At 53.4% G+C, this 22,272-nt stretch overlaps 9 protein-coding genes across 9 annotated transcripts; 3 read left to right on the forward strand and 6 right to left on the reverse strand.

Moving 5' to 3' along the window:
• Positions 1-269: 269 nt before the first annotated feature.
• On the reverse strand, positions 270-1,717 carry BO86DRAFT_343327 (arylamine N-acetyltransferase family protein). The gene is made up of 2 exons (XM_025669143.1): positions 1,037-1,717; positions 270-977 (listed from the first exon to the last, which is right to left on the reverse strand). The coding sequence occupies exons 1-2, from the start codon at positions 1,513-1,515 to the stop codon at positions 416-418; spliced, it is 1,041 nt and encodes a 346-aa protein (XP_025525365.1). The 5' UTR covers positions 1,516-1,717; the 3' UTR covers positions 270-415.
• Positions 1,718-4,417: 2,700 nt separating this feature from the next.
• Positions 4,418-6,889, forward strand: BO86DRAFT_318439 (multicopper oxidase; the record flags this gene model as incomplete). Its single annotated transcript, XM_025668212.1, has 8 exons — positions 4,418-4,744; positions 4,797-4,902; positions 4,962-4,985; positions 5,041-5,443; positions 5,506-5,699; positions 5,785-6,023; positions 6,099-6,386; positions 6,503-6,889. 8 exons carry the CDS (start codon positions 4,418-4,420, stop codon positions 6,887-6,889), a joined length of 1,968 nt encoding a protein of 655 aa, XP_025525366.1.
• Positions 6,890-7,547: 658 nt separating this feature from the next.
• On the forward strand, positions 7,548-8,951 carry BO86DRAFT_436030 (aminotransferase-like domain-containing protein; the record flags this gene model as incomplete). The annotated part of the gene is made up of 2 exons (XM_025675989.1): positions 7,548-8,398; positions 8,489-8,951. 2 exons carry the CDS (start codon positions 7,548-7,550, stop codon positions 8,949-8,951), a joined length of 1,314 nt encoding a protein of 437 aa, XP_025525367.1.
• A 207-nt stretch (positions 8,952-9,158) lies between these two features.
• Positions 9,159-10,136, reverse strand: BO86DRAFT_401827 (NAD(P)-binding protein; the record flags this gene model as incomplete). The annotated part of the gene is made up of 1 exon (XM_025673802.1): positions 9,159-10,136. One exon carries the CDS (start codon positions 10,134-10,136, stop codon positions 9,159-9,161), a length of 978 nt encoding a protein of 325 aa, XP_025525368.1.
• A 426-nt stretch (positions 10,137-10,562) lies between these two features.
• Positions 10,563-12,748, reverse strand: BO86DRAFT_436033 (amidase signature enzyme; the record flags this gene model as incomplete). Its single annotated transcript, XM_025675990.1, has 6 exons — positions 10,563-11,120; positions 11,240-11,586; positions 11,652-11,763; positions 11,821-12,377; positions 12,425-12,569; positions 12,644-12,748. The coding sequence occupies 6 exons, from the start codon at positions 12,746-12,748 to the stop codon at positions 10,563-10,565; spliced, it is 1,824 nt and encodes a 607-aa protein (XP_025525369.1).
• Positions 12,749-13,345: 597 nt separating this feature from the next.
• On the reverse strand, positions 13,346-14,741 carry BO86DRAFT_391029 (uncharacterized protein). The gene has a single exon (XM_025672514.1). It carries the CDS (start codon positions 14,287-14,289, stop codon positions 13,498-13,500), a length of 792 nt encoding a protein of 263 aa, XP_025525370.1. The 5' UTR covers positions 14,290-14,741; the 3' UTR covers positions 13,346-13,497.
• Positions 14,742-15,212: 471 nt separating this feature from the next.
• Positions 15,213-17,135, reverse strand: BO86DRAFT_401830 (pectin lyase-like protein; the record flags this gene model as incomplete). Its single annotated transcript, XM_025673803.1, has 4 exons — positions 15,213-16,054; positions 16,137-16,338; positions 16,398-16,436; positions 16,497-17,135. The coding sequence occupies 4 exons, from the start codon at positions 17,133-17,135 to the stop codon at positions 15,213-15,215; spliced, it is 1,722 nt and encodes a 573-aa protein (XP_025525371.1).
• A 2,254-nt stretch (positions 17,136-19,389) lies between these two features.
• Positions 19,390-20,003, forward strand: BO86DRAFT_436036 (uncharacterized protein). The gene is made up of 3 exons (XM_025675991.1): positions 19,390-19,661; positions 19,732-19,799; positions 19,882-20,003. The coding sequence occupies exons 1-3, from the start codon at positions 19,444-19,446 to the stop codon at positions 19,908-19,910; spliced, it is 315 nt and encodes a 104-aa protein (XP_025525372.1). The 5' UTR covers positions 19,390-19,443; the 3' UTR covers positions 19,911-20,003.
• Positions 20,004-20,378: 375 nt separating this feature from the next.
• Positions 20,379-21,615, reverse strand: BO86DRAFT_436038 (uncharacterized protein; the record flags this gene model as incomplete). Its single annotated transcript, XM_025675992.1, has 1 exon — positions 20,379-21,615. Exon 1 carries the CDS (start codon positions 21,468-21,470, stop codon positions 20,379-20,381), a length of 1,092 nt encoding a protein of 363 aa, XP_025525373.1. The 5' UTR covers positions 21,471-21,615.
• Positions 21,616-22,272: the final 657 nt, after the last annotated feature.

Genomic DNA, 22,272 nt, shown 5'->3' on the forward strand with positions numbered 1-22,272 from the left:
TGTAGATAGAAAGGTGATTCTGCGCAGTTCATTAGACTTCAAGACTCTGTGTAGGGTCTGACGAATATAACCCGTTGCCTGACCGCGTGGCGCAATATAGTGTAGAGATTAAGGTACTCCGGGAGCGAGATTCAACCCCCCCCCCCCCTCATATATGTGACTGACCGTGAATTAGTGCGAAAAGATGTGCGATCTCACTAATTCTAGACTGAGAGATTTGTCCTGGTCTATAAACCTATCTACCTTATCATGTAAGTACTGATGTTATGGTATACTTGCATCAGCAAATCAGAAGTTGGTCCGAGGCATCCCGAACCCTCTCCAACCCACCCGCGGCACTTCCATTCACCCACCTACTCTATCCCAACTCAGTATCAGAAACCACAACCTTGAAGACGCCGTGAGGAGTTAGAAATCAACATCCAGCAAGTGCGGAATTCCTCCCGATGATCCCCTCTTGCTGCTCCACCGTCAACTGAATGCCAAACCGCTCCCGTAACACCTCGACCCTTTCCGCCTCGGTCACGCACGTCTGGACTAGCACGGACTTGCCCCCCGTGTTGACCTTGACCTTGTCCTGGTCTAGAACCACCTTCCCGTAGATGTGACCGTCGCGGGCGAGGAATCGAATGGCCAAGACGCGCGTGGTGAGAAAGCTGCCCGGAAACTGGCTGGTGTAGAAGTTCATGACCTCGAGGTCAGGCGGATGGAACTCGAGGTCGGAGAAGGCATAGCACAGTCGCCAGGGTCGATCGGCGCCGTTGCGGATCTGATACGTCCAGAACTTCTGGTCCGGTCGACTGGAGAGGCCTGGGACGGACTCGTACTGTAAGCGCAACTCCTGGATCCCCAGGTTGGGAAGCGTCACGCCGGTGGGTGTCAGGGGCACGGGGAGGATGGGGCCGTCGCCGCCGTAGCCCACGTCAACCATGTACTGGGATCGATCGGCCAGGGTGACGATGTTGACTACGTGTTCCCTATTGTTGGGTTGATCAGTACAATGGACAGTCGATTGGGAAAGAAAGGGGTGAATTACCATCCTGACCACCCTGGAATGGGAGTGGTTGCATCCCGATGGAGACGCGCGCCGGTGAGATGCACCTGGAACCCTTTATAGCGCAGCACATGGCAGAGAAGGAGGTTGTGCTCCATGCAGTAGCCACCGCGTCCCTTTTCGATGAACTTATGGTGGATGTCGGCAATTTCTAACGAGATCCGTGGAGTGTTGCTGTAATGCAGCGCGACATTCTCAAAGGGAATTCGTGATAGATGGTGGGCTTGGATGGCGGAGAGAGTTTCAAGATCTGGTCGGAGATCACGCCCTTGGGCGCCTCGCATGGGTAGGCCAATATGAGCAAAATACTGCTCAGCCTGCTCGGGGCTAAGCGCTGAGCCAGAATCCATCATTCCAAGAATAGTTTGTAAGGTGCAGACTAGGATTGAAAAGGGTATTTCCGCGCCAGGTGCTCGGTATGGAATTTGGATGTCCCCCTTTATACCTATTCTTGGAGACATGGCTTTAGAGGCCTAGAGCCGGTGTGATTATATCATGATTAGCTTTTCCCGCTCTGAGTGAGTCCATCTGAAGACCTTTAACTGAGGCATAGCTGACCCCTGTAGCCACTCTCATAATTTTGTTTGCCCTCATAGGGCTGAGGTACCCCACTCAGGACCATATGAAGCCAGGGGTGATGATTTTGATTAGGGGCAAATAAATGCCCTGTACATGTAATGATTGTATAATACACCAAGTCAGTCCTGGTGGAGTTTCTGACTCATTGCCGTTGCTTACAGTGTGCTTATTCATCCCATCCGAACTTTTTCATCAGCATATTCTATGATTATTAGTCAGAACATCAACCGTGGGTGTAATCTACTCAGTCAGGTCGTTTAGGGTTGGGAGTGGATACATGGAGTGGCAAACACCCTTCAACACTGCTGATTTTATTGTCAGGCTGCCATGTCCATTTCACAGTCCGTTCACATTAGTAAAAACTACTGCGAGACTCCTGCGCCAAGAGCACACAGGTTTCAGATCCCGCACGGAGATCCTAATGTTTCATCTTGAGGCATAAACTGACTTCAAGAGCCATAAAGCCAAGAACTCATCTGTAATGACCTATTTAGCCTTTGATCACGGGATGCTTGCTCATCTTGCGAATTGTCGACGCATAAAAGTAGAACAGTTAGCGTATACACGCCAGGGCGGCACTGATGGCTGCAAGGACTGTCAGAGGGTAATGGGCCCCATATCGCTCGTAGATTGAATATTGGGTGAATGCAATGAAACCCGGGGCGGAGGCGGAATACACACCAGACGAATTGATCACGTAAAGGTAGCTACTGACTCTTTTCAGATTGATAATTACTTTGTACTCGAACTTCGTAGGCAATGCGGCTACCGATTTGTTAGACAGTCACTGCGTTAAGAAAATTGCTTGGTAGGAGAGTCTTTATTTGCTAAGTGGCTGCACTGGGCTCTCGTAGGCAGATTGCATCCGCCATCGTGCGAATCCAGATCGTTCACTATTTTAAGCATTATAATTACGATTCTGCCACCATACTTAAGTTGTTTCCTACTTCTAAGCACCTTCCTAAGCACCATTCAAACTGGGCAGGGTAGTAATCTCTCCCAATACCTCTGTATATAAGTAAGGAAGTGAAGTAAATTATGTTATCTTCAAGGTAGCTGGATTGATTAGTGATTCGTGTAGATTCTTATCAGGTTCTATAATCTGCACAATATCATATACCAAATCAAAATATGAGGTTCATCCAAGTTCATCTATCCAGAAGGTAAAGACACTTGCTGATTAACCTAGAAGATCACCAAAAAGGCTTCAGCTGTAGCCTTGTAGTTATAAATGTGCTTTTCACACAGTCTTTGCTACCCTTCTTGCGTGAGAAAGTGCTCAGAAAGACACTTATAAAAGGGTGCGAAAAGGTGCTCAGAGGCTTTGCTGTTCAGCTTGTTCAAAAAGGTGCTCAGATCCCTCTATTGGGAATCAGTAAGTCATGCAATGGGCATATAGTGAGGGAAACTGATTTTGCAGGATGGCGGCTGCTATCCGCTGTACATAACTGACCACGACCGTCGGAGCCAAACACTGCCGAATTACTGCACCATAGGAGAAAAGGTTTCGGAGACTTGCTATCTAGAATCCTCTTCCCAACAGAGGTCAGGCCACCAAGGGAGATAAAAATGACCTGTGAGCGAAAATAGGTATTAAAAGAAAGTTACTGTGACGATCCTGTGACCAAGGCCCAGATATCATGCATCATTGCAAATCGTATCTCAATACGTGATCTCACTCATATTAAAAATAGACAATCTATGACAGTCCAAGGCCCTGCATGGCCAGGGATATCGAGCATGAATTAGGCTTCCAAATCGAACAGGTTCATAAGGATATCTCGGATCCGTCTGCGTCAGCACAGCATGGAGTCACGGAAACGTGGACAGCCACGGATCTTGGTGTCACCAAGCTAACAGGTGTAACGATTAATCCTAATAGTAGTGCTAGGTCATTGCTTTTTGCTGTCGTGTTAGGGTTACACGGGGCGTATGGGGCGTACCGTGGGTTCTTGTAGCACACAGGCACATAGTTCGTGCGTTCAACATACGTTTCTCAAAATTACACTGAGAAGGATATCATGTGCCAATATATAAGGTTAATGTCTAGATACCATTCTGGGAGGGTTGGTTGACCATTTTCTTGTATTCAGCAGGTAGTTTATGTGCCGCGCTCCCTTGCTTTTGGTTCTTGCCTAGGACAAATCGCTTTCAGACGCGAAGAGCTCGCGAAAACGTCATATCTATTAAAGGTATCCCTGTCGCTTGCCTATTTTGCTGAGGTCGATACGTTCAGATGATCGATAGGCTTAATTTGCATGGCTTGTCATTGGATGCTGCTCTGAGTGGAGCCTCGGTCCATCCTCCCACACTCACACTTAAATTGTAATAGGGCCCGAATGATTACTGTTCTAGCTTCTCTACAGTCGAATCGAAAATATCTGTTCTATGGCTCTCTCCTCCGAGATATTCTTGTTACGATGATAGTGAGGTCTTGCCACAGCAGTCTACAGGCTATACAATATGAAGGGATTCATTCCGTGTGTCTATTCTGAATGCAGATAGTTGAAGAACACATTTTCAAAATCAAGACACCATCCTGGAACAAGTCTTCTTCTATTCTCCATGATGACTACGACTGCATGTCCGACTCACGTCATGATTTTTTCGAGAAGGAACCTGGCAAGGATGCCATCGGGCGCGTTATACGAGATCTCGGTTGATCATTCTGCTCGGACTTGGAAAGCCTGGACAGGGGTCCAATCTCAAACACAGAAGAATAAATTGCCATGCTTTCGTGCCGGTCTAAGGAATTTTCCTCTGCAGTTCTCATGTAGAATCAACATGTTTTTACAAACCTACATCATCAATATCATAACATTTTTCGGCTTCCAGCCAAGCTTCCCTTTGTTCCGTGGACCATATGAAGCCGGATCACCCCAGATTCCAATTGCGCCAGGCACTCTGTCGTTTGTGCCGCCCGGTGCTGCTGAGGATGAGAGTGCCCATGGTTCCTTCAAATGCCATTATCCGGCTATGGCAGCCGAGTACACCTACGATCCCTCGCCTAACAACCGAGGTGTCTGGCTGAAACATCGGACCGATGCTTCTAAGGATTTTACCATCCACACGGACTATGAAGTTAGGGCTCCTATTGGCATTGAACGCAAAGTAAGTATTCTTTTCCAGCTTCTCGACGCAGCGAAAGGGTAAACAATGCTAGTACTTCCTCACCGTGGGCGAAGATACGAAGCGTCCTGCGAATTGGGATGGCATCGACTTTCCATATGCCAAGCTGTTTGACAAGTCTTTCCCTGGCCCTTGGATACGTGAGTGCAAACGCCTCTTACGGTATCAACGCTGTTGATGCATACTGACCTATTACCAGAGGCGTGTTGGGGCGACGTAGTGAGTAAGTATCAACACAAAATATATACTCCGTCCACTACTGAACAGGCCACCTCTAGACATTACCGTCAAGAACACCCTCTCGAAGAACGGGACTGCGATTCATATGCATGGCATTCGCCAGTTCGGGTCCACCCTCATGGACGGTGTCCCTGGCATTACTCAATGTCCCATTGCACCGGGAGACACATTCAGCTACGTGTTCAACACGACCCAGTACGGATCCACCTGGTACCACAGCCATTACAGTCTGCAGTACTCTGATGGCCTGCTGGGCCCGATGACGATCCACGGTCCCACATCCGCCAACTTCGACAGTGCCCTGGACCCGATCCTCATCTCTGACCACAACCACCGCAGTGCGTTCATGGACTACTACCAGGAGCAGTTTGCGAATCCTGTCGCAAATCCGCCTCGCGTGCCTCCTAAACAGACCAGCATTCTGATCAATGGTCAGGGTAAGTGACATCTGCCTTGTGAGGAATATGCGATACAATTATTGACATGTAAGATGAATCAGGGAGTTATGCCGGATCATTCCCCAAGAATCGATATCATAAGAAGGTGAAGTCCGGAAAACGATACATTCTACGCTTGATCAACGCGTCCACGGATAGCACGTTTATTTTTAGTATCGATGAACACAATTTGACGGTCATCGGCAATGACTTGGTCCCAGTTGAACCGTATACAACAAATCACATCTATATGGGAATTGGTAATGCTCACCCTAAAGCCGCTGTTCTTTTTGACACGTTCACATGGCGCTTACTGCGAGGAATCACCACTAATCAATCAAACAGGTCAACGCTATCACGTCGTCCTCGAAACCTCGAACAAGAAACAAATTCCCAGATCCAAACAGGGCTACTGGATCCGCACCGAGCCTGCAGAGGGATGCCACAACTTCGAGACCTTCCCGGACGACAGACAGGGCATCCTGTGGTACGGGGATGACGACGAAGATAAGCCTCCGGTACCGACCACGACAGCCTGGTCGTACAATTCCACCTGCAGTGACATGCTCGACCTGGTCCCCGTCGTCCCGTGGACCATCGAACCACCGGCTATTAGCCTCACAGCAGTAAAATACCACAGTAACCATGCCCTCCTTGAGGCCTCCGTCACGATCGACACCTGGTTCCTGCCCGCGGACGGCAACGACGCCGCCGCAACGGTCAACGTGTGGCAGTTCCTGAACGATACCGTCTTCGTTAACTACACCGAGCCCACCATCAACCACCTCGACCCGCCCTACGACCCTAATGCCGTTATCTACTTGGCTGAGGAACCACCGGTGGGTTCTCCACAGACATCCACCTGGAACTATATGATCTTGATCGGGGGGAACTTGGACAACCCCACCCCGGTCTCCGGGGGTCGATTGGTACCTGTTGCTCACCCGGTAAGTCTCCACCCCCTCACCCCTGGTTAGAGTCCCTCAATCCTTGCCCAACCCCTGCTCCAAACGCTCGATAAGACCACATCCTAACCCACCCCCCTCATAACCGAGGGTCAAAGATCCACCTCCACGGCCACGACTTCGCCATCCTCCAATACTCTGAGTTCCCCTACGACGGCCCCGAGTCCCTCGATCTCTCCCTGGATAACCCCCGCCGGCGCGACGCCGTCCTCCTCCCCAGCAACGGATTCATTGTCGTTGCCTTCAAGACCGACAACCCGGGCGTCTGGACCCTGCACTGCCACATCGCGTGGCACGCGTCCGGGGGCCTCGCGCTGCAGGACCTGGAGCTGAAGGAGGTGCTGGCCGCGCAGATCGCGCAGGTCCCGACGACCTTCGCGAAGCAGCAGCTAGATCGGACGTGCGACAACTGGGAGCGGTGGTATGCGAATCCGGCGAATCATTGGAATCCGAACGGGCGGTTTCAGGATGATTCGGGGATTTGAGTTCGGGTAGTGCTTCTGGGAAATGGGGGTGAGGTTCAGAATTGGTGTGGGTGGTACGTGGATTGCTTGCTCGGGGGGTTTATGTTTCTTGGTGTGTGGGTTGAGGATGGGGAGAGTAAGATAGCATGCCTTCGTCCTACTAAGAACAAAGGAGAGGGAGATTATGATAACTTATCTATTCACAGTAAACCAAGAGCCATGATTAGAAACAGTCAGCCAGTGATACTAGACTGATTGGATCTATGAAACACGGTCTTCTATCAGCGGTGGTAGAATGGGTTAGTGCCGGATGCTAACCTGACGGTGGAGATTTCCGGTGAACTTCATTTTTATCTTGATGGGAGGGTGGCTGCCAAGCCCACGAATGCTTGAATCCTCGAACTATTGTTAGTGATCGATTCGTTGCAAATAAATATGCACTATCAGTGAAGAAACTCCACCCAATGGTCCCATATTCTCACCACAGAAGAGTCGTTATGATTGGTCCGATCGCATACATTGCCCATTCGGGCAGCGGAGATGAAACTCACCTTAAATTAGGGCTAGCATCCATTCACTTGCACTTAGCTATGAACTCTTCTATAAATCCTCCCCCCCTGAATTCTACAGATTTTACCTGACCCCCCCGGAAAGCATAGAGCAGTACCTACAGAACAAAATGCATCCCATTAATCTCCAAAAAGGCTCCCCGCACCCCTCCCTCCTGCCCGCCATCCACCTCCGTTCAGCCGCCGCAACCGTCCTCTCCAACCCAAGCCTCTACATCCCCGCCCTCGACTACGGCGACGAAGCAGGCTACCAACCTCTCAGAGTAAACATCGCCACATGGCTGACGAACTTCTACGCGCCCGCGCGGCCCATCCCCACCGAGCGAATCTGCATCACGGGCGGCGCCTCCCAGAACCTCGCGTGCATCCTGCAAGTCTTCACGGACCCGCGCCATACGGTGGCGGTGTGGCTCCCCGAGCCGACGTATCATTTGGTCTTTACCATGTTCCGGGACGCCGGGCTGGGGGATCGGCTGCGGGCTGTTCCGAAGGACGAGGAGGGGTTGTTGGTTGAGGAGGTTGAGCGGGGGATTGCAGACGCGCGGTATCGAGCATGTGATTTTCAGGGATGTGGGAATGTTGGGGATGCCAGAAGCGCAGACACAGACCGGACAAGTTATGGTAAGCGATACAGGCATCTCATCTACTGCGTCCCGACCTACGCGAATCCCTCGGGCGCAACTATGTCCGTCCCCCGCCGCGAGGTGCTGGTGCGCTTGGCGCGACGACACGACGCGCTCGTCGTGTGCGACGACGTCTATGATTTCCTCCCTGTCACGCCCGCAGAGCAATCGCCTATTCCGCGGCTTGTGGACGTTGATCGTACACTGGATGGTGGTGTCGGGGATGATGAGTTCGGCAATGTGGTGAGCAACGGATCGTTCAGCAAAATCCTCGGCCCTGGCTGTCGGGTGGGTTGGGCGGAGGCAACCCCGAAATTCGTGGATGCGTTGGCGCAGTGGTATGTATTCTGTCCCTGCTTCCTTATTCTCGCTCGGGCAGTGAGTGTCCCCGTGGCAGCCGTGAACTAAATGCATTCTCGTCACCGCAGTGGATCCAACATCTCCGGCGGTGCACCGTCGCACCTGACCTCAACCTACATCAACCAGATGTTCGAAGATGGAAGCCTGCACACCCACCTTAATGGAACTATCCTGCCGGCTGTGTCAACAAGGTACCGCCTTCTGGCGGAGGCAGTACGGCACAAGCTGGCCTCCTTGGGCGTAGTCTTTCAGCCGGATGAGGCGCGCGGGATGGCAGCGGGTGGCTTCTTCGTGTGGCTTCGGCTGCCTGATGGGGTGAGTAGTGAGGATGTGGACCGCGAGGCGGCGAAGCAGGGGCTGGTGATTGGGAAAGGGGGGTTGTTTGCTGTACCAGGACCGAATACGGGTGGATCCAGGGAGCGAGTGGATGGGTTTCTTAGGTTGTGCTTCATGTGGGAGAATGAGGATCGGTTAGTGGAGGGGGTGGAGAGACTGGAGATGGTTCTGCGGGGGCTGCTTGCTTCGACATGATTCCACTGCATCGCATGCATGCGCAGCTGCTTGAGATACACCGGGGAGCTTTACTCAAATGGAAGTGAGAGTGCCTCTCGCCCTAACTATCGCTCTACAGTGAAGAAACCGGCTATCGGGAATGATTCCCTCTGTTTTCATAACCAGCTCAATAACTACAACTTCCAGCATGCCAAAATTACCACCAAACCAAAGGACAAAACAACTTCAATCCAACCAGGACACCCCAGCAAAAGCCTCCTCCAGCCCAACCAACCCCTCTACCCCCAGATCCTCCGCACCCAGAACCTCCTCCTCCCGCCCCACCACCGTGAACGACCTCCCATCCGTAACCTGAAAATAATAGTGCGACACATCCATCAACTCGGCCAACCCCGGCCATAACGCCCGATAATCCTCCCTCCCGACCTGAACACACCGGACCTTGACCCCCGTCGCCCTCCCAAACGCCCCGACCACATCGCGCAACGCACGATACTCAGTAATGGCCGCCACGACCCTCCCCGGCAGCGTCCTATCCGGCGTCTCCAGAATCGCTCTCACAAACAACCCCACATTCACCCTCTCATCCCCGGCCACCGGAACCCTCGTCGCGGGGTCGATATTCGTCAACATCAGAAACCCGTCATCCGCCGCGCCCCGGACCCGCATCGGCAGGAAGCACGGCAGCAGCATGTTGGCACTATACCAGCCGACCCAGAGGAACGTCGTCTTAGCCCACAGCCCCGGCAGGGTCTCGGCAATGAACGCGTCCACGCGGCGCTTGCTCTCGTAGTAGGGCACGACCACTGCCCCGGCGGAGTTGGCCGCGGAGTCCGGCAGCGTCGACCAGACGAAGTGCTCCAGGGTCGGGGTGGCGGCCGCCGCGGTGGCGATGTTGGTGCCCAGCTGCGTCTCGAGCGCCATGGCACCGTCGACGCCGTGGGTGGGCAGGGCCTCGAAGAAGTTCGTCACCGCGAAGAGGGCGTGGGTGCCGGCGAATGCAGTCTGCAAGGATGTGGGGTCGTGCAGGTCGGCGGGGATGAGCTGCACGTCTTTCGCGGCGAGGGTCTGCGCGGCAGCGCTGGTGGGGTGCCGGGTTATCGCGCGGATGGTCGTGTAGGTTGACGGCGTGGAGAGGAGGGCGTTGACGACGGAGCCGCCTTGGGTGCCGGTGGCGCCGATGATGGTGATTGTCTTGGTCATGGTTTGCTCGAGGTAGGGAGTAAGTCTTTGTTTGGAGGGATCGGATGGATGAAGTTAGGGCTGTGCGGGGGGAAGGGGCTGTGTTGCTGTCTTGGGCAATTTGGATGAGCAACGTGGTTCTTTATATAGTTCTGAGGTGTACATATAGGTACTTTTGGATAAGGCTCTCAGATGAGGTCATACGAAACTCTATACTCCGTATCTGCTCCTTTCTTTGTATAGATCGATGCATTATTAAGCTCTGCGTCGCGGTGCGGTGCGGTGCGGACATCTGGTGTCTTGCGGAGGTGGCGGGCAAAAGTGGGGGCTCCCCGCAGCCCGCAGCCCGCAGACCTATCTAGACGTAAAGACGTGTACTGTACTGTACCTGCTCAGCACTCAAACAGCACTTGTTCTAAAATCACCCTCAGACACAATCCAGTCAACTCAATACATCCTCGACCCAGTTCGCACCCCCTTCCTCAGCCCCCTCGCATACGCAACCGCCCGCACTAGATTCATCAGCATAAAGTCGCACCCAACCGCCCCCTGGATCTCCACCGTGGCCGGAAACTCCTCCTCCACTAGCGACACCCGGCTGTGATACTTCACCGTTCCCACTGGCACCGCCACCTCAGGACTCTCGTTCATCACCGACAGATAGTTCCAGCTGATATACCCCGGGAGCGCCGGGGCGCTTCCCGCCACGGTATAACTGATGTTGCTGTCCCGATACCAGGGGATCCCGCCGTTGCCGTTAAAGGGGAAGACTACGATAGCGTCGGAGCAGGTTTCCTCGTTGGCAGACAGGAAGTATCTGCGGTAGAAGGTCTGGAACTCAGATTGGAGGGCGTGGCCGATCTCGCCCAGGGTGGCGTTTTGCGGGGTGAATGAGGGGTCGCTGGCCGCGTTGAGGGTGGTGTAGGGGTAGCGGCCGAATTTCGCGAAGTAGTCTTTCTTGAAGTTGAGGGAGAAGGTATTCGTTCCGGAGACGTAGGGAATGAGCTTTGTGAGTTAGCGTTTCTCCGAGTTAGCCGCATGGTAATCAAAGAAAGGGGGGGAGGGAGGGGGGGTTTATTGTCGTCGTATGAGCCTACATTCGCAAAATAGTCCGCCAAGCTCACGTTACTCCCCGAGTACTCATACCAAAGCGTATTGCTGTCGACGATAGTCCGGTTCACGCCCAGGAATGCTTCCAGATTCTGGACGTATTCCTCGCACGGCGCCGTGTAGTTCGGGTTGATGTTCGCCCAATACTCCCGAGGGTAGAGGATCTTCGTGGGGAACTTGGTGTAGTTCTTATAGCCGGACTGCCCGTACATCACGGCACCGAAGGTGTTGAAGGAGTCGACGTCGCGAGCAAAATGGCCGGCGACGTCGAAGGGTCCAAACGCGGTTGCGGTGTTGTTGGTGCTGTTCTTGGTGGAGCGAATCCCGTACACGCCATTTTGCGCGGCGGGAAAACGCATCGCTGGCGATTTTATGTGTGAGCGAGATGCTTTCGGGTAGCTGGTGAGTGGGCTGGATCCAACTTACAACCGCCGGTATCCTCCCCGATGGTGATATCCAGCCAGTCGTATGCGGCAAGAGACGCACCCGAGCCCGCAGAAGAGGCGCCGGGGATGAGGTACGACTCGCCGCGGGGATTCTATCTTGCATCAGTCTTCTGACATTGATCTATTCCAATGTGTTGAATGGTACTTACAAAGGGCAGAGAATAATCCGGCCACTCGGCAATGCTGAACCACGCATTGGCGAAAACGGACAGCTTGGTCTTGCCGACAACAACTGCGCCTTGGTCGAGGAGATGCTGAATGACCCCGGACGTCACATTCGATGGAGGATACGTCGCGGCGTACGAGCGGCTTCCAAAAGTCGTGATGAGACCCTTGATGTCATACTGATCCTTGACGCCGATGCGGTAGCCAGCAAGAGGCTGCTCGGGCGTAGGCTTGTAGAACAGCCTGGATGGGACGGCAATTTGGATCGCTCCATACAGGTCGCCGCCGCTTGCAGGGAGGACTTCATAGGTGTTGGTGTCGTTGGCAGATGGTATGGTCGGCAGGACGAACGCATTAGTATAATCGTCGTAGAGGCGCCAGGCCCGGTGCAGGCCCGAAGATGTCGCAAAGTAGGGGCCGTCTGGAAGGGTTGCATTGTGCTGCGATGAAGCCCAGAATACCCGGCTGGTTCCGAATGTCTTAAGCAGGGACTCTGCGTCGCCAGCCAGGGTAAGACCTTCGGGACCCTGGAAGTAGAACGCTAACAGGAATCAGTCATCGCGCGCAGCAAAAATACAAAGTTCTTACCGTTAAAAAAACCCTTGGTGTAAACGTCGTCTTGGACCAAAAAATCAGAAACGGTGCTGTTGATCCATGTTGCTGTAATGACTGCCTCTTGGGATGTGAGGACGGTCACCGGAAGTGCGTCTTGCACTTTGAATTCATGCGCCAACTGAATTGTATGCATTGTTAGATCCATGGATCCCTTAGAGAGACTTTGGAATGGTGGACAGGTAGAACGCATACCTCGACCTTTGAGGGAACAGAGTATGGCACATTCAAGACATTGACGACGCTCGACGCAAGGGCACAAATGGGAAGTGTGGCTAGAAGAAGAACGGTGGCAGTCATTGTACCGATGGTTTTGCAGCAGTTCAAGCAAACATCTGCGCGAAGGTAGGTTTTGCGTGAGGATTTGACTCAACATATACTTTTTTCGGATTCTCAATTATACTGCCAGAAAGGGTATAGATAAGGCTAGCAGTGTTGGTTACAGAGACTTCAAGCTTGATCCCTTGATGCCTATCATATCGCCGATATCATTTCTGTTACGCGAGTATCACGCGTCATTGACCAACAGGATGTCAACGGCCTTGATAGCCTCACCAACAGTCTTATCCACAAGCTCTCTTCACCAGGGAAAGCCATCCGATCAGCATGCCAAGAAGATTTAGTGGCGGCATTGCAACATCCGCCTCGATAGATAACTGGGGTTCGGCAGTTTCCCGAAGCTGATAGACCAGCCACATCATAATACTGTGTCCATCACCCATTCCCAGCTTCGAGGCTATCACATCATTAAACCCAGGGCAAACCTAGTCAGGACCAGATTTAGACGTATCCATCAAAGAGCCAGACAACACATGGAAAGGAAAACCTCGACCAGATGTGGAGAACTGACGCGATCGCTTGTCGTTCTATCGAGGCATGATAGTAATGGAAAGTTCGGGTGGTTTTAGCATTATTGAACTACTTAGTCTTCAGTCTGCATAAGTATTTATGTAAAATGTGATGGGGGTCGAGAGACACAGTGATAAGAACGTGCATAGACAAATAGACCTATATATCGTCTGGACACAGTCGGAGTCCCCCAACAAAGATCATATCGACTCCGCAACCAAACCCCCCAGGTCCTCGAACGCCTCAACAGCCTCCAGCCCCTGACACGGAACAATCAGCAACTTTTCAAAGCGATCCAACCGCCGCGGCATCGAAACAAGCCATCGCGCGAGAAACGCTTCATAGGGAAGCATCTGCGCAGCCTCCCCGCGCAAATGCCCCTGGTCCCCTTGAACTGCACACTCACCATCCACGCCCCAGGAAGATATCTCCGCCGACAAAGGCAACTGCCGCAGCGTATGCAGTCCCACGCAGATACCTTCTCGGTACACCGAGTTGACTCCGTAGAGAAAGTACACTAGGAGAGCTGTGCGTCGGATGCACTCGCCGAGGACCCAAGCATGCCGGGTCTTTGGCCTCTGAAGCTCCGGCTCGGATTGCGCGCGAACAATGATCTTCAGCGCCGTAGTCATGAGCATTGACCCCTGTTGCTCGGCTGCGACCCGCTGCTGCAGGTTGCCGTGGAAGAGGCGGATGGTCTGGTAGAGCAGTAGTGCTTGGAGGCGCGCGAGCTCCGTTCGGAGCGGAGATAGCTTGCAACCAGAGCTCGAACTTGGCTCGGTGGGGGATTGGAGCAGCTCGGAGACTTCGGCATCGATCACGCGGAATGCCATCTCCCGGTTCGTCGTCTCGGGGCTGAGACAGAAGGAGGAACAGATACCAAAGGCCGTCCGGATAGGTTGTGGCATCTCGTCGCAGTACTGGTCGCGGTGAATGAAGATCGTCTCTCCCCGGTGGGCGAATTCCCCCGGGTAGCCTTTCAGCTCGTCCATCACCCACTGCCATGACCGTGTGCTGCCCTGGATCGGCTGAACCTCGCCGAGGGTGCCTACGAGTCTTGATGTGGCGGAAAATGAGATTCTCTCCGGCGTGAAGTCCGGGGTGCAGGTACCTGGTGTGAAACTCAGTGGAAGCTGTAGCACTGCATCTTGGTCGGATGCATCCAAGACAGCCACGGCGGGTGACTTCAGAAGCTCCAGCTCCAGGACGGCGTTACTCGCCTGCGTCGTTGACGAGATATCTATCTCGTCTGACGCAGTTCGTGGTTCGTTGGTGCGGCCCCGTGGCCTAGGCGGGTATGCATATTGGCAGTTCTTCTTTGTCCTCATGCAATTCTCACAGACGGGATAGCAAAGATCACACTTTCGTCGCCCTTTGAAGCAAGCGTTGCAAGACCTGCGTCGTAGCGACATGATGAGGGTAGCCTGAGGTGGTGGGGTATGGGGTCGGAAGTGGCGGAAGTGGCGGCTTCTGCTGACGACAATGAGATAACGCAGCACTGCATGCAGTAAGCGCTAAGGCAGCACGTGCCCTGATATCGAGCCCTGCAGACTGTATTAGAATATAGGATCTCAGCTTCTAATGAAAACAATGGCTGTATCACAGTCAAAAGATGTATTGTTCAGCCATTAACTAATTAAACAACTCGCCTGTCGAAGTAGAATAAGCGTATTCATGAAAAGAAAAGTAGTGTAACGCACAATAGGTAAGTATCGGTAGAAGTAGGCGATCTCTTGTATAGTAGGAGATCGAGGATTGGAGCATTGCTTTGATGATCGGCTAACTAAGCCTTTATGCCCTGAGCCGGCAGTTACAGAACCCTCCATAGACATACGTCAATTGATTAAAACATCAGATCTATAGATGTGGAAAAATATATTTCACAGAATTAGCTCCCCAGACACGGGGTGAATCCTCAGTGGTACGGATGACGACCTCCATGGTGCTGGTGGAATCGGAGGTGCTGCCCACCCAAGCCATGCGGTACGCGCTGCTCTGTATGCGAATCGTGAACTGAGGATACTGAGGCGGTGGACGTTGATGATGAAGCTGCCGGGACCGCTGTGACATGCGGGCTGGATGTGGCGAAATAACACGCGGATGGCGGCTCTGAGGACGGCAAACCCACCGAAGAAGAAGTCGGTGTCTGGTGGGCTGGAGTCGACGATTGAGCCGGAGTCGAGGGTCTGGTTGATGCTGTCGCATTCCTTCTGTAGGACGGGAGCGCACTGCTTGAAGGATGAGCACTACTTGACGGGTAGGCACTACTCAAAGCAAAGGCATAAGCCCCCGCGAGGGGACTATACGGCGTCAAGCCCGGGTAGAACGAAGTGGGGATTGTCGGAATCGGGATGGATGCGGAGGTTCCAAAGGCCGTCGCAAGGTCCTCTGCCATGGTGGTGGCCGAGTAGCCCGCCGGGGGCGTGTTGATATACTGCGTCGTGGTGTAGCCTCCCGCGGTGCCCGTGACTGGAACGCTCGCGTTGGAAAGGCAATAGCCCGAGCCGTACGAGTGCTCGCAGACGTGCAGCGCGTAGTGGCCCTCCTCGTTCCAGAGGGCAAACTCCTCGATCGCCAGGTCCGTGCAGGGCGTCAGGGCGGGGCATTTGACCTTGATGAGCGGACGGTCCTCGCCATCGATCTCGGTGCCTTTCCAGTTGCGGAACGTGATGTTGCTGTATGCGATGCCGTCTCCTTCGATCGTGGACATGCTGCTCCAGGCTGTGTCGAAGTCCAGGCTGTAGGCGTTTCCATGGCCTAGAAAGGTTGGCATCGATGTTAGATTGCTGGTTCAGGGCTAAGGCTAGGGTTTCGGGCTAATGAGGCAGGACCAACTCACCCATGAAGTTCTCGAAGAGGATATTCGACACAGTCCCGGATCCTCCGTTGCTCTTGATCATGAACAACTGGTTGGATGACCATGTGTAGATGTTTCGGTAGGTGACGTCGCTGACGTTCGTTCCGGCGCCCAGGGACCCCATGGCGCAGCCTCCGCTGCTGTTGCAGTAAATGCTCTCGACGAGGATATTCTTCGACCCCGTCTGTCACAGGTGCAGTGTTAGTCAACAAAGTGCATTGACGAATTTGCGGGGACGCATACCTTGACTGTGACACATTCATCTTTATTCGTGACCATAACCTGTATCAAACATTGTCAGCGTACGTTGTCCCATCAGCAAACCATAGTGGAAACACCCACATCATGAATCCAGATATTTGTTCCGCTGACATCAATCCCATCGAGCCCTCCATGATCCCCACCGCGGATTGCCATATTATACACCTCACCATTGGTAGCACCCTGGATCACAAAGTGGAACATCGGGGAGTCGACAAGCGCCAGGTCATGTACCGACCAGTCCGATCCCCCACTGATGTGGAGGAGTCGCGGGCCCACGAAATTGCCTGACTGGTGGTACAGGTATCCGCTGCCCTGGATGGCTCCGCGAGAAGTCGAACTAAAAAGTTCGAAGTCACTGCTTGAGGAGAACTCGAACATGTACGATTGCGAAGAAGGGGAGGCTCCGCGATAGATGATTCCGTCTAGCTGGATGGCAAAGGCGCTGCCATTGGTGAGGTGCACCCAGGTCGTTTGGAGGTAGTCGCCCGGAGGGATGTAAATGACTCCTCCTCGTCCGCAGTCGGCGAAGGCATCGATGATGGGCTGTCCGACGTCTGTTGCGTTGTCTGCAACGGCACCGTAGTCGAGCACATTGCACGTTCTGGTGGCGTTCTTCTCCGCCACGGTCGTCAAGGGTCCAACGCGGCCGGAGAGCTGGCCATGTGCCGTGGCGAGGAGCAGAGGGAGAACATGCAGGAGGGAGGTCAATGCAATCATGTTTGGACCAGATCGTGCTCTGAAGACATAACCCCTATCCCGCGGCACACCGTGATATATGTACGGTGTAACATGAATCAGTCCTGCCGGTCATGCCCCCTCGATCGCTCTACCGAACGAGTCAGCAATCGACCCCAGTTCTCCCGTGCCCCTAACATGTTCCCCCATTGAGCGGGTAGCGTACGTATGCCTGGAGCACGACGCCCGATCGCCGATTCAGATAGATTGTGGTGGATGCCGATCGCCGGGGGAAAACCCCCGATGTAGTTTAGTAGCCTCTACCTGTCAGCCAAAATCAACGGCATTGTTAGCCCTAAAACAAGGGGCAAGGAGTTGGTCCGTAAGCGACCCTCGGCCCTCATGCACATGCAACGATCCACAATCTACTCAGTAAGAATCTTCAGTGGCTTCCCCATCGGCTGAGGGTGTTGCTATAAGCGAGGTTCTACATATGTCCCACGGAGCCGACCCGTGTCTGGCCCGAACATGACCCCGGGTGATCGGATTTGCGGCACAGGAACGGTGATGGGGGAACTCAGCGTACACACAGTGCATAATTGCCATGCGGTCAATACCCCTGTGTGAAGTCTGTCCGTGAAGGAGGGTATTGTCCCGGCCCGTAGACTCGTGGCCTTTGTTAACCGGTCGATCAGCTTCATCGCTTTCTTTACGATGAATCCCCAAAGTTGGCGTTGGATGAGGTGTGGGGGCATGTGTCTTTGTAGGTGCTGGCCCCGTCTCGAGGGCGGGAAAGGTGCGGCAAAGATTCCCGAATAGATCGCTCTCTCTCTCTCTCTGTGAAAGCTTGCTCTGTTGCCGCGAATATCAGATATATGACCTTATTCTGCATCCACGGGGTATGAACACCCTATTCCAAGCCCTATTGAATGTCTTGGGGAAAGCCAGCTGTTTCTCCTAGAGGACAATAGTCAGAAGTCGACCAGTGCCCCCATAAAATAACTTACGGAGTCATTAGCGGTGACTAGCCTGATCTCACCCTTAAGGTGTGAAAATCACCACATCACTCCTTGGATAGTGGTCGACACGTCTGGAATGCTTGACAGAATGAGGAGATGACTTAAGAGGGTGGGGGCTCGGTCCGGAAGTGTGAGCCGCTGATACTGACACTGACATTGACAGCAGCTCAGCTTATCTGGATCATGGGATCCAGCTCCATACAATACTGCGGCATCGATCTTGGTGATCTCTGGACGGAAGGCCTTGGCTCGAGGTCTAGAGATTCTGGACCGCCCCAGACTGGACCGAATCCGGGGCATCCGGGGCGGACTTCTTGGCGTCTTGTCTTGGCTGGGACCAGACGTTCGTCCCCAACGGTGGAACGATTTAGGTTTGAGACGATGCGGGGACCTTATAACACGGGTATGGAGCTGATAACACGAACTAACCGTACCTAAGTTCGGGATTCGTAGCAGCGCGAAACGATAGGCGCTCTTCGAACGCCGTCCTATCGTCTATGATCAACGTTGGTTGCAAGACTCGAACATGCTGTTACCAAGTTGAAGAAGGTCAATTGGTCTATCCTTAGACCATAGACAGAGAGGTAGAGCTTGACGCTTTTCTTGGACAAAATAAGAATGCAGAAATTGGGATTATTATCCTGCAGCAGACACCTTTCAGGGTAGGTCTTGCAGCTCGGGCAAGTCATGCATTTTGCACCTCAAGGGCCTATCATATTCTCCGAGGATTTGAAGAAGTCGTAAGCGATCTCCAAGTGTTGCGCTACAATTATTGCAGCTTGTCTGCGCTTGTAGTTTCCGCATTTCTTCAAATTCAGATGCATGACACCTGGCGCGGAAGATAGTGCAAAATAGGGCTATTCTTGGATACCCGTATTCCACATTTCATTCCATGAGAGTCCGTCGCCAGCCACAATAGATCATTCTGCTTCCACATACTTGGGCTCTGCGAGCTGTATCTCCTCGGAGGCAGTGCTGGCCTCGTGGTGGTTTGTGATGGGGTTGAAGCAAGGACTGTGTTCCCGTGTCATAGACCCGGATCACTGGGTTCGATACGAACGATCGGATGCCTAAAAGCGGATACGAATAGACCCGACGTTGAGAACCCAGGTTAGATGGGAATCTAGACTGAGCAATTCAGGCCATGGGAGGTGGCTACCCAGATCTAAAGATATCAGCGGTGATGGATTTCGCCTCAGTGAGGTATAAAACTCTCGACGAACCCTAACCTCAGAAGAAAAGAAGAACTCAGCACACAACACCAGCATCATCATCACCACAAGAAAGCATTCTACTCAGAACCAAAACATCCTAACTCCTACTCCTTCACCATGAAGTCCCCAATCTACCTTCTGACCGCACTGCTGCCCCTGACCCTGGCCCTACCCTCCGCCGAAGAAGCCGACGTCGACTCCGACGACATCGACGTCCACCTCGCTGCCCGGAAGTCCTGCAAGTCAAGCAAGCAAATCAACTACTACCAATGGCCTGTGGTCCAGACCGGAAGCTATCAGGCACAGACTAACGTCGATTACCGGTGCAAGTGGAGGTACGCTGCAACTCTACAACCCAGTACACCTATCCCAACCTGCCTATACTGACACGATGATGCTCCGCAGGAACGGCGACTGGTACAAGACTGGCAAGAATTGGTGGGTGCGGGGAAGTGATGTCCCCAGCAGTTGCAGTATGTTTACCCTTTGCGAGGACCCGTTTACCCCAGGTGTTGTCTGTAAAGAGGATAGTGTGCTAACGTACTGTGCCACCAGAGAGCGGCCTGCCCACCTGCGGCGTCTGAGCTTGAGAAGCTTCAATGCTTGTTTCGGCTTCTTGCCACTCTCTTTACTGTAGCAATTGGATGATGTTTATTGATAGTGGAACAGATAATGACAAATGAAAGCGTTATGATTTGAATACTTTGGCTTGTGTTTCACCGTGAACATTGTCGTATCTGATGTACTGACTCCTACAAAGCTCAATAAAAGCTCAGTTCATTGCTATGCATAGTGTTTCTAACCTACACCGGCGACCATCAGATCGGGGTGCGTTGTCTATAGAACAAACCACAGCTAGCCCTAAAGCCGGGACCAACTGAGACAGCTGAAGTTTTGTTGAGATCCGCCACAAGCAGAACATACCACATCCCAGCCTCAAGCGAATCTATCGATCCTGATTTCAAAGAGAGACCTTGACAAAGCAGATTGATTTTGCATCTGATAAAAGGCTTGCACCACCTTCCCTGCAACAACTAGAACCCATGCTGGCATCAATCCACCCGCAACCTCCTCCGCCACAGATACTCATAATCCGGCATAGCATCGTCAACCCACCTCCCCATCTGCTGCGCCACCCGACTCCCAAACTCGTCGTCCCACTTCACCCTCTCAGCCCCGACATCCACAAAGGCGGGGGTCCGATCCTTGAGCAAGGAGGTCGACCGATCCAGCGTCGCGAGCATGACCGCCTCGGCCCGGGCGCGGGGGTCCTCTTGCTCCCCCGACCGCCTCTCCGCCTGATGCCAGGTGAGCCGGACCTTCTCCGGGTCCATGCCGATGCGTTCGCAGTACTTAGTGACCACCTCCGGGTGATGGATGACATCCTGCGCGTCGAGCAGCAGCGGCGGAGGCCGGGCGTCTCCGCGATCACAATACCAGTCGTACAACAACCTCGTCCACCGCAGCGTGGCGTGCAGCTCCAGGAACGGCTCGATCATGCGCGGCTCGCAGAAGCTCTCCTCCTCCAGTCCTTGCAGCGCGCGGTAGAAGGAAGGGAACACCAGGGCCGGGTGGCGGATGAGGAAGGTCGGGCGCCACGTGGCTAGGTAGGCGTCTGGGAGGATGGTGAAGTTCTCCGGGGAGAATGCTGCGCTGTTGCTGCTGTTGCTGCTGCTGGGGGTGGTGGTGGCTCTGGCCTTGAGGTATGATTTGGGCACCTGCACGCCCAGGCGCGTCGAGGGCTGATGGCTGCGGCCACCCGTGGCCAGGTACTGGGTCATCGCGGCCGGTTCGGCCAGCCAGAGGGTGTGCTCCTTGGCGAAGAAGACCTTGCCCTGGGTGAGGGCGGCCTGCGAGGTGGCTTCGATGTGGTCGAGGTTCTGCTGGAAGGCGTGCCGCAGGTTCGCGGTCTCGGAGGGGTCCCACTGCTCGCCGGGCCGGCGGCTGCAGACCGTGTCGCGCGCGTTCATGAAGGCGTCCCAGAAGAAGTAGCCGCCCCGCTCGTTGGAGACAACATTGCGCTGGTCGGACAGGGAGATCATCTTGACGAGCAGGTTGGAGGCCGTGCGGGGGTAGGTGATTAGGAGGACCCGGCCTGCTGGCTTGGGCGGTCCCAGGTGGTGGGCATCGTTGCTTGGGGCCATTTCTCGCGCTATGACAGTAGTGATGAGTGCTGGTAGTAGAGCAAATTAAGACATGAAGATGAGGGACAGAATACGACGACTATTCACTGTTGCTCTCTCGACATAAATGGCTAATGTGCCTTCGTGATGCTGGAATCGCACCCCGTAGTCAATGACGCGCTACCCATTCTTCTTTTTCTTTTCCAACCTAGATCAAACGACTGGCAGCAGACGGAGGCCAATTTGAATGGGCCCCTGGAGCATTCCAGGAAAAGAGTTCTCCACCTTGTTGCTTAGGAATGTGCATGCCATACCTCAGACCTCCCAAAGCGGTAACCAGTGCTTGCGCTTGACAGCTTTGGCAAAACACATCACAATGTAACATTAGCTTTATATCCAATGGCTGACACAGTCAGAATCATGATCTCTTCTGTCCAGACCGAAGCAGAGTATCCACTGCATTTTCTCGACCCAGCGATGCGGTGCCGAATCGTATGTGGCGTGCAGCACACACCAACGCTGCTGATAGATGAGACGGGCACTCCCGTATTTCCGGCCGTTAATGATTACACGTCAAGCAGTCTCTGACATCTCGCTAGTGAGCTGGTTGAGATTTCCACCAACCAGTGCGTGTCCCGTGAACTTCGGTGAAGCAGGATCTAACGTTAGCCCTCGTCCCAGATCGCCGGATGCGGAAAACCAAATCCCATGCGAAGTATAGAACCGTGGGTTTGACAGCCACAACATAGACGGGGATTGCTGGTTTATTACTTAATAGACTATTTATCGTGGGTCCAGTTTCATGAAGCACAAACTTTGCTGC

This window comes from Aspergillus japonicus (genome assembly GCF_003184785.1).
Source record: "Aspergillus japonicus CBS 114.51 unplaced genomic scaffold BO86scaffold_45, whole genome shotgun sequence".
Lineage (NCBI taxonomy): Eukaryota > Fungi > Ascomycota > Eurotiomycetes > Eurotiales > Aspergillaceae > Aspergillus > Aspergillus japonicus.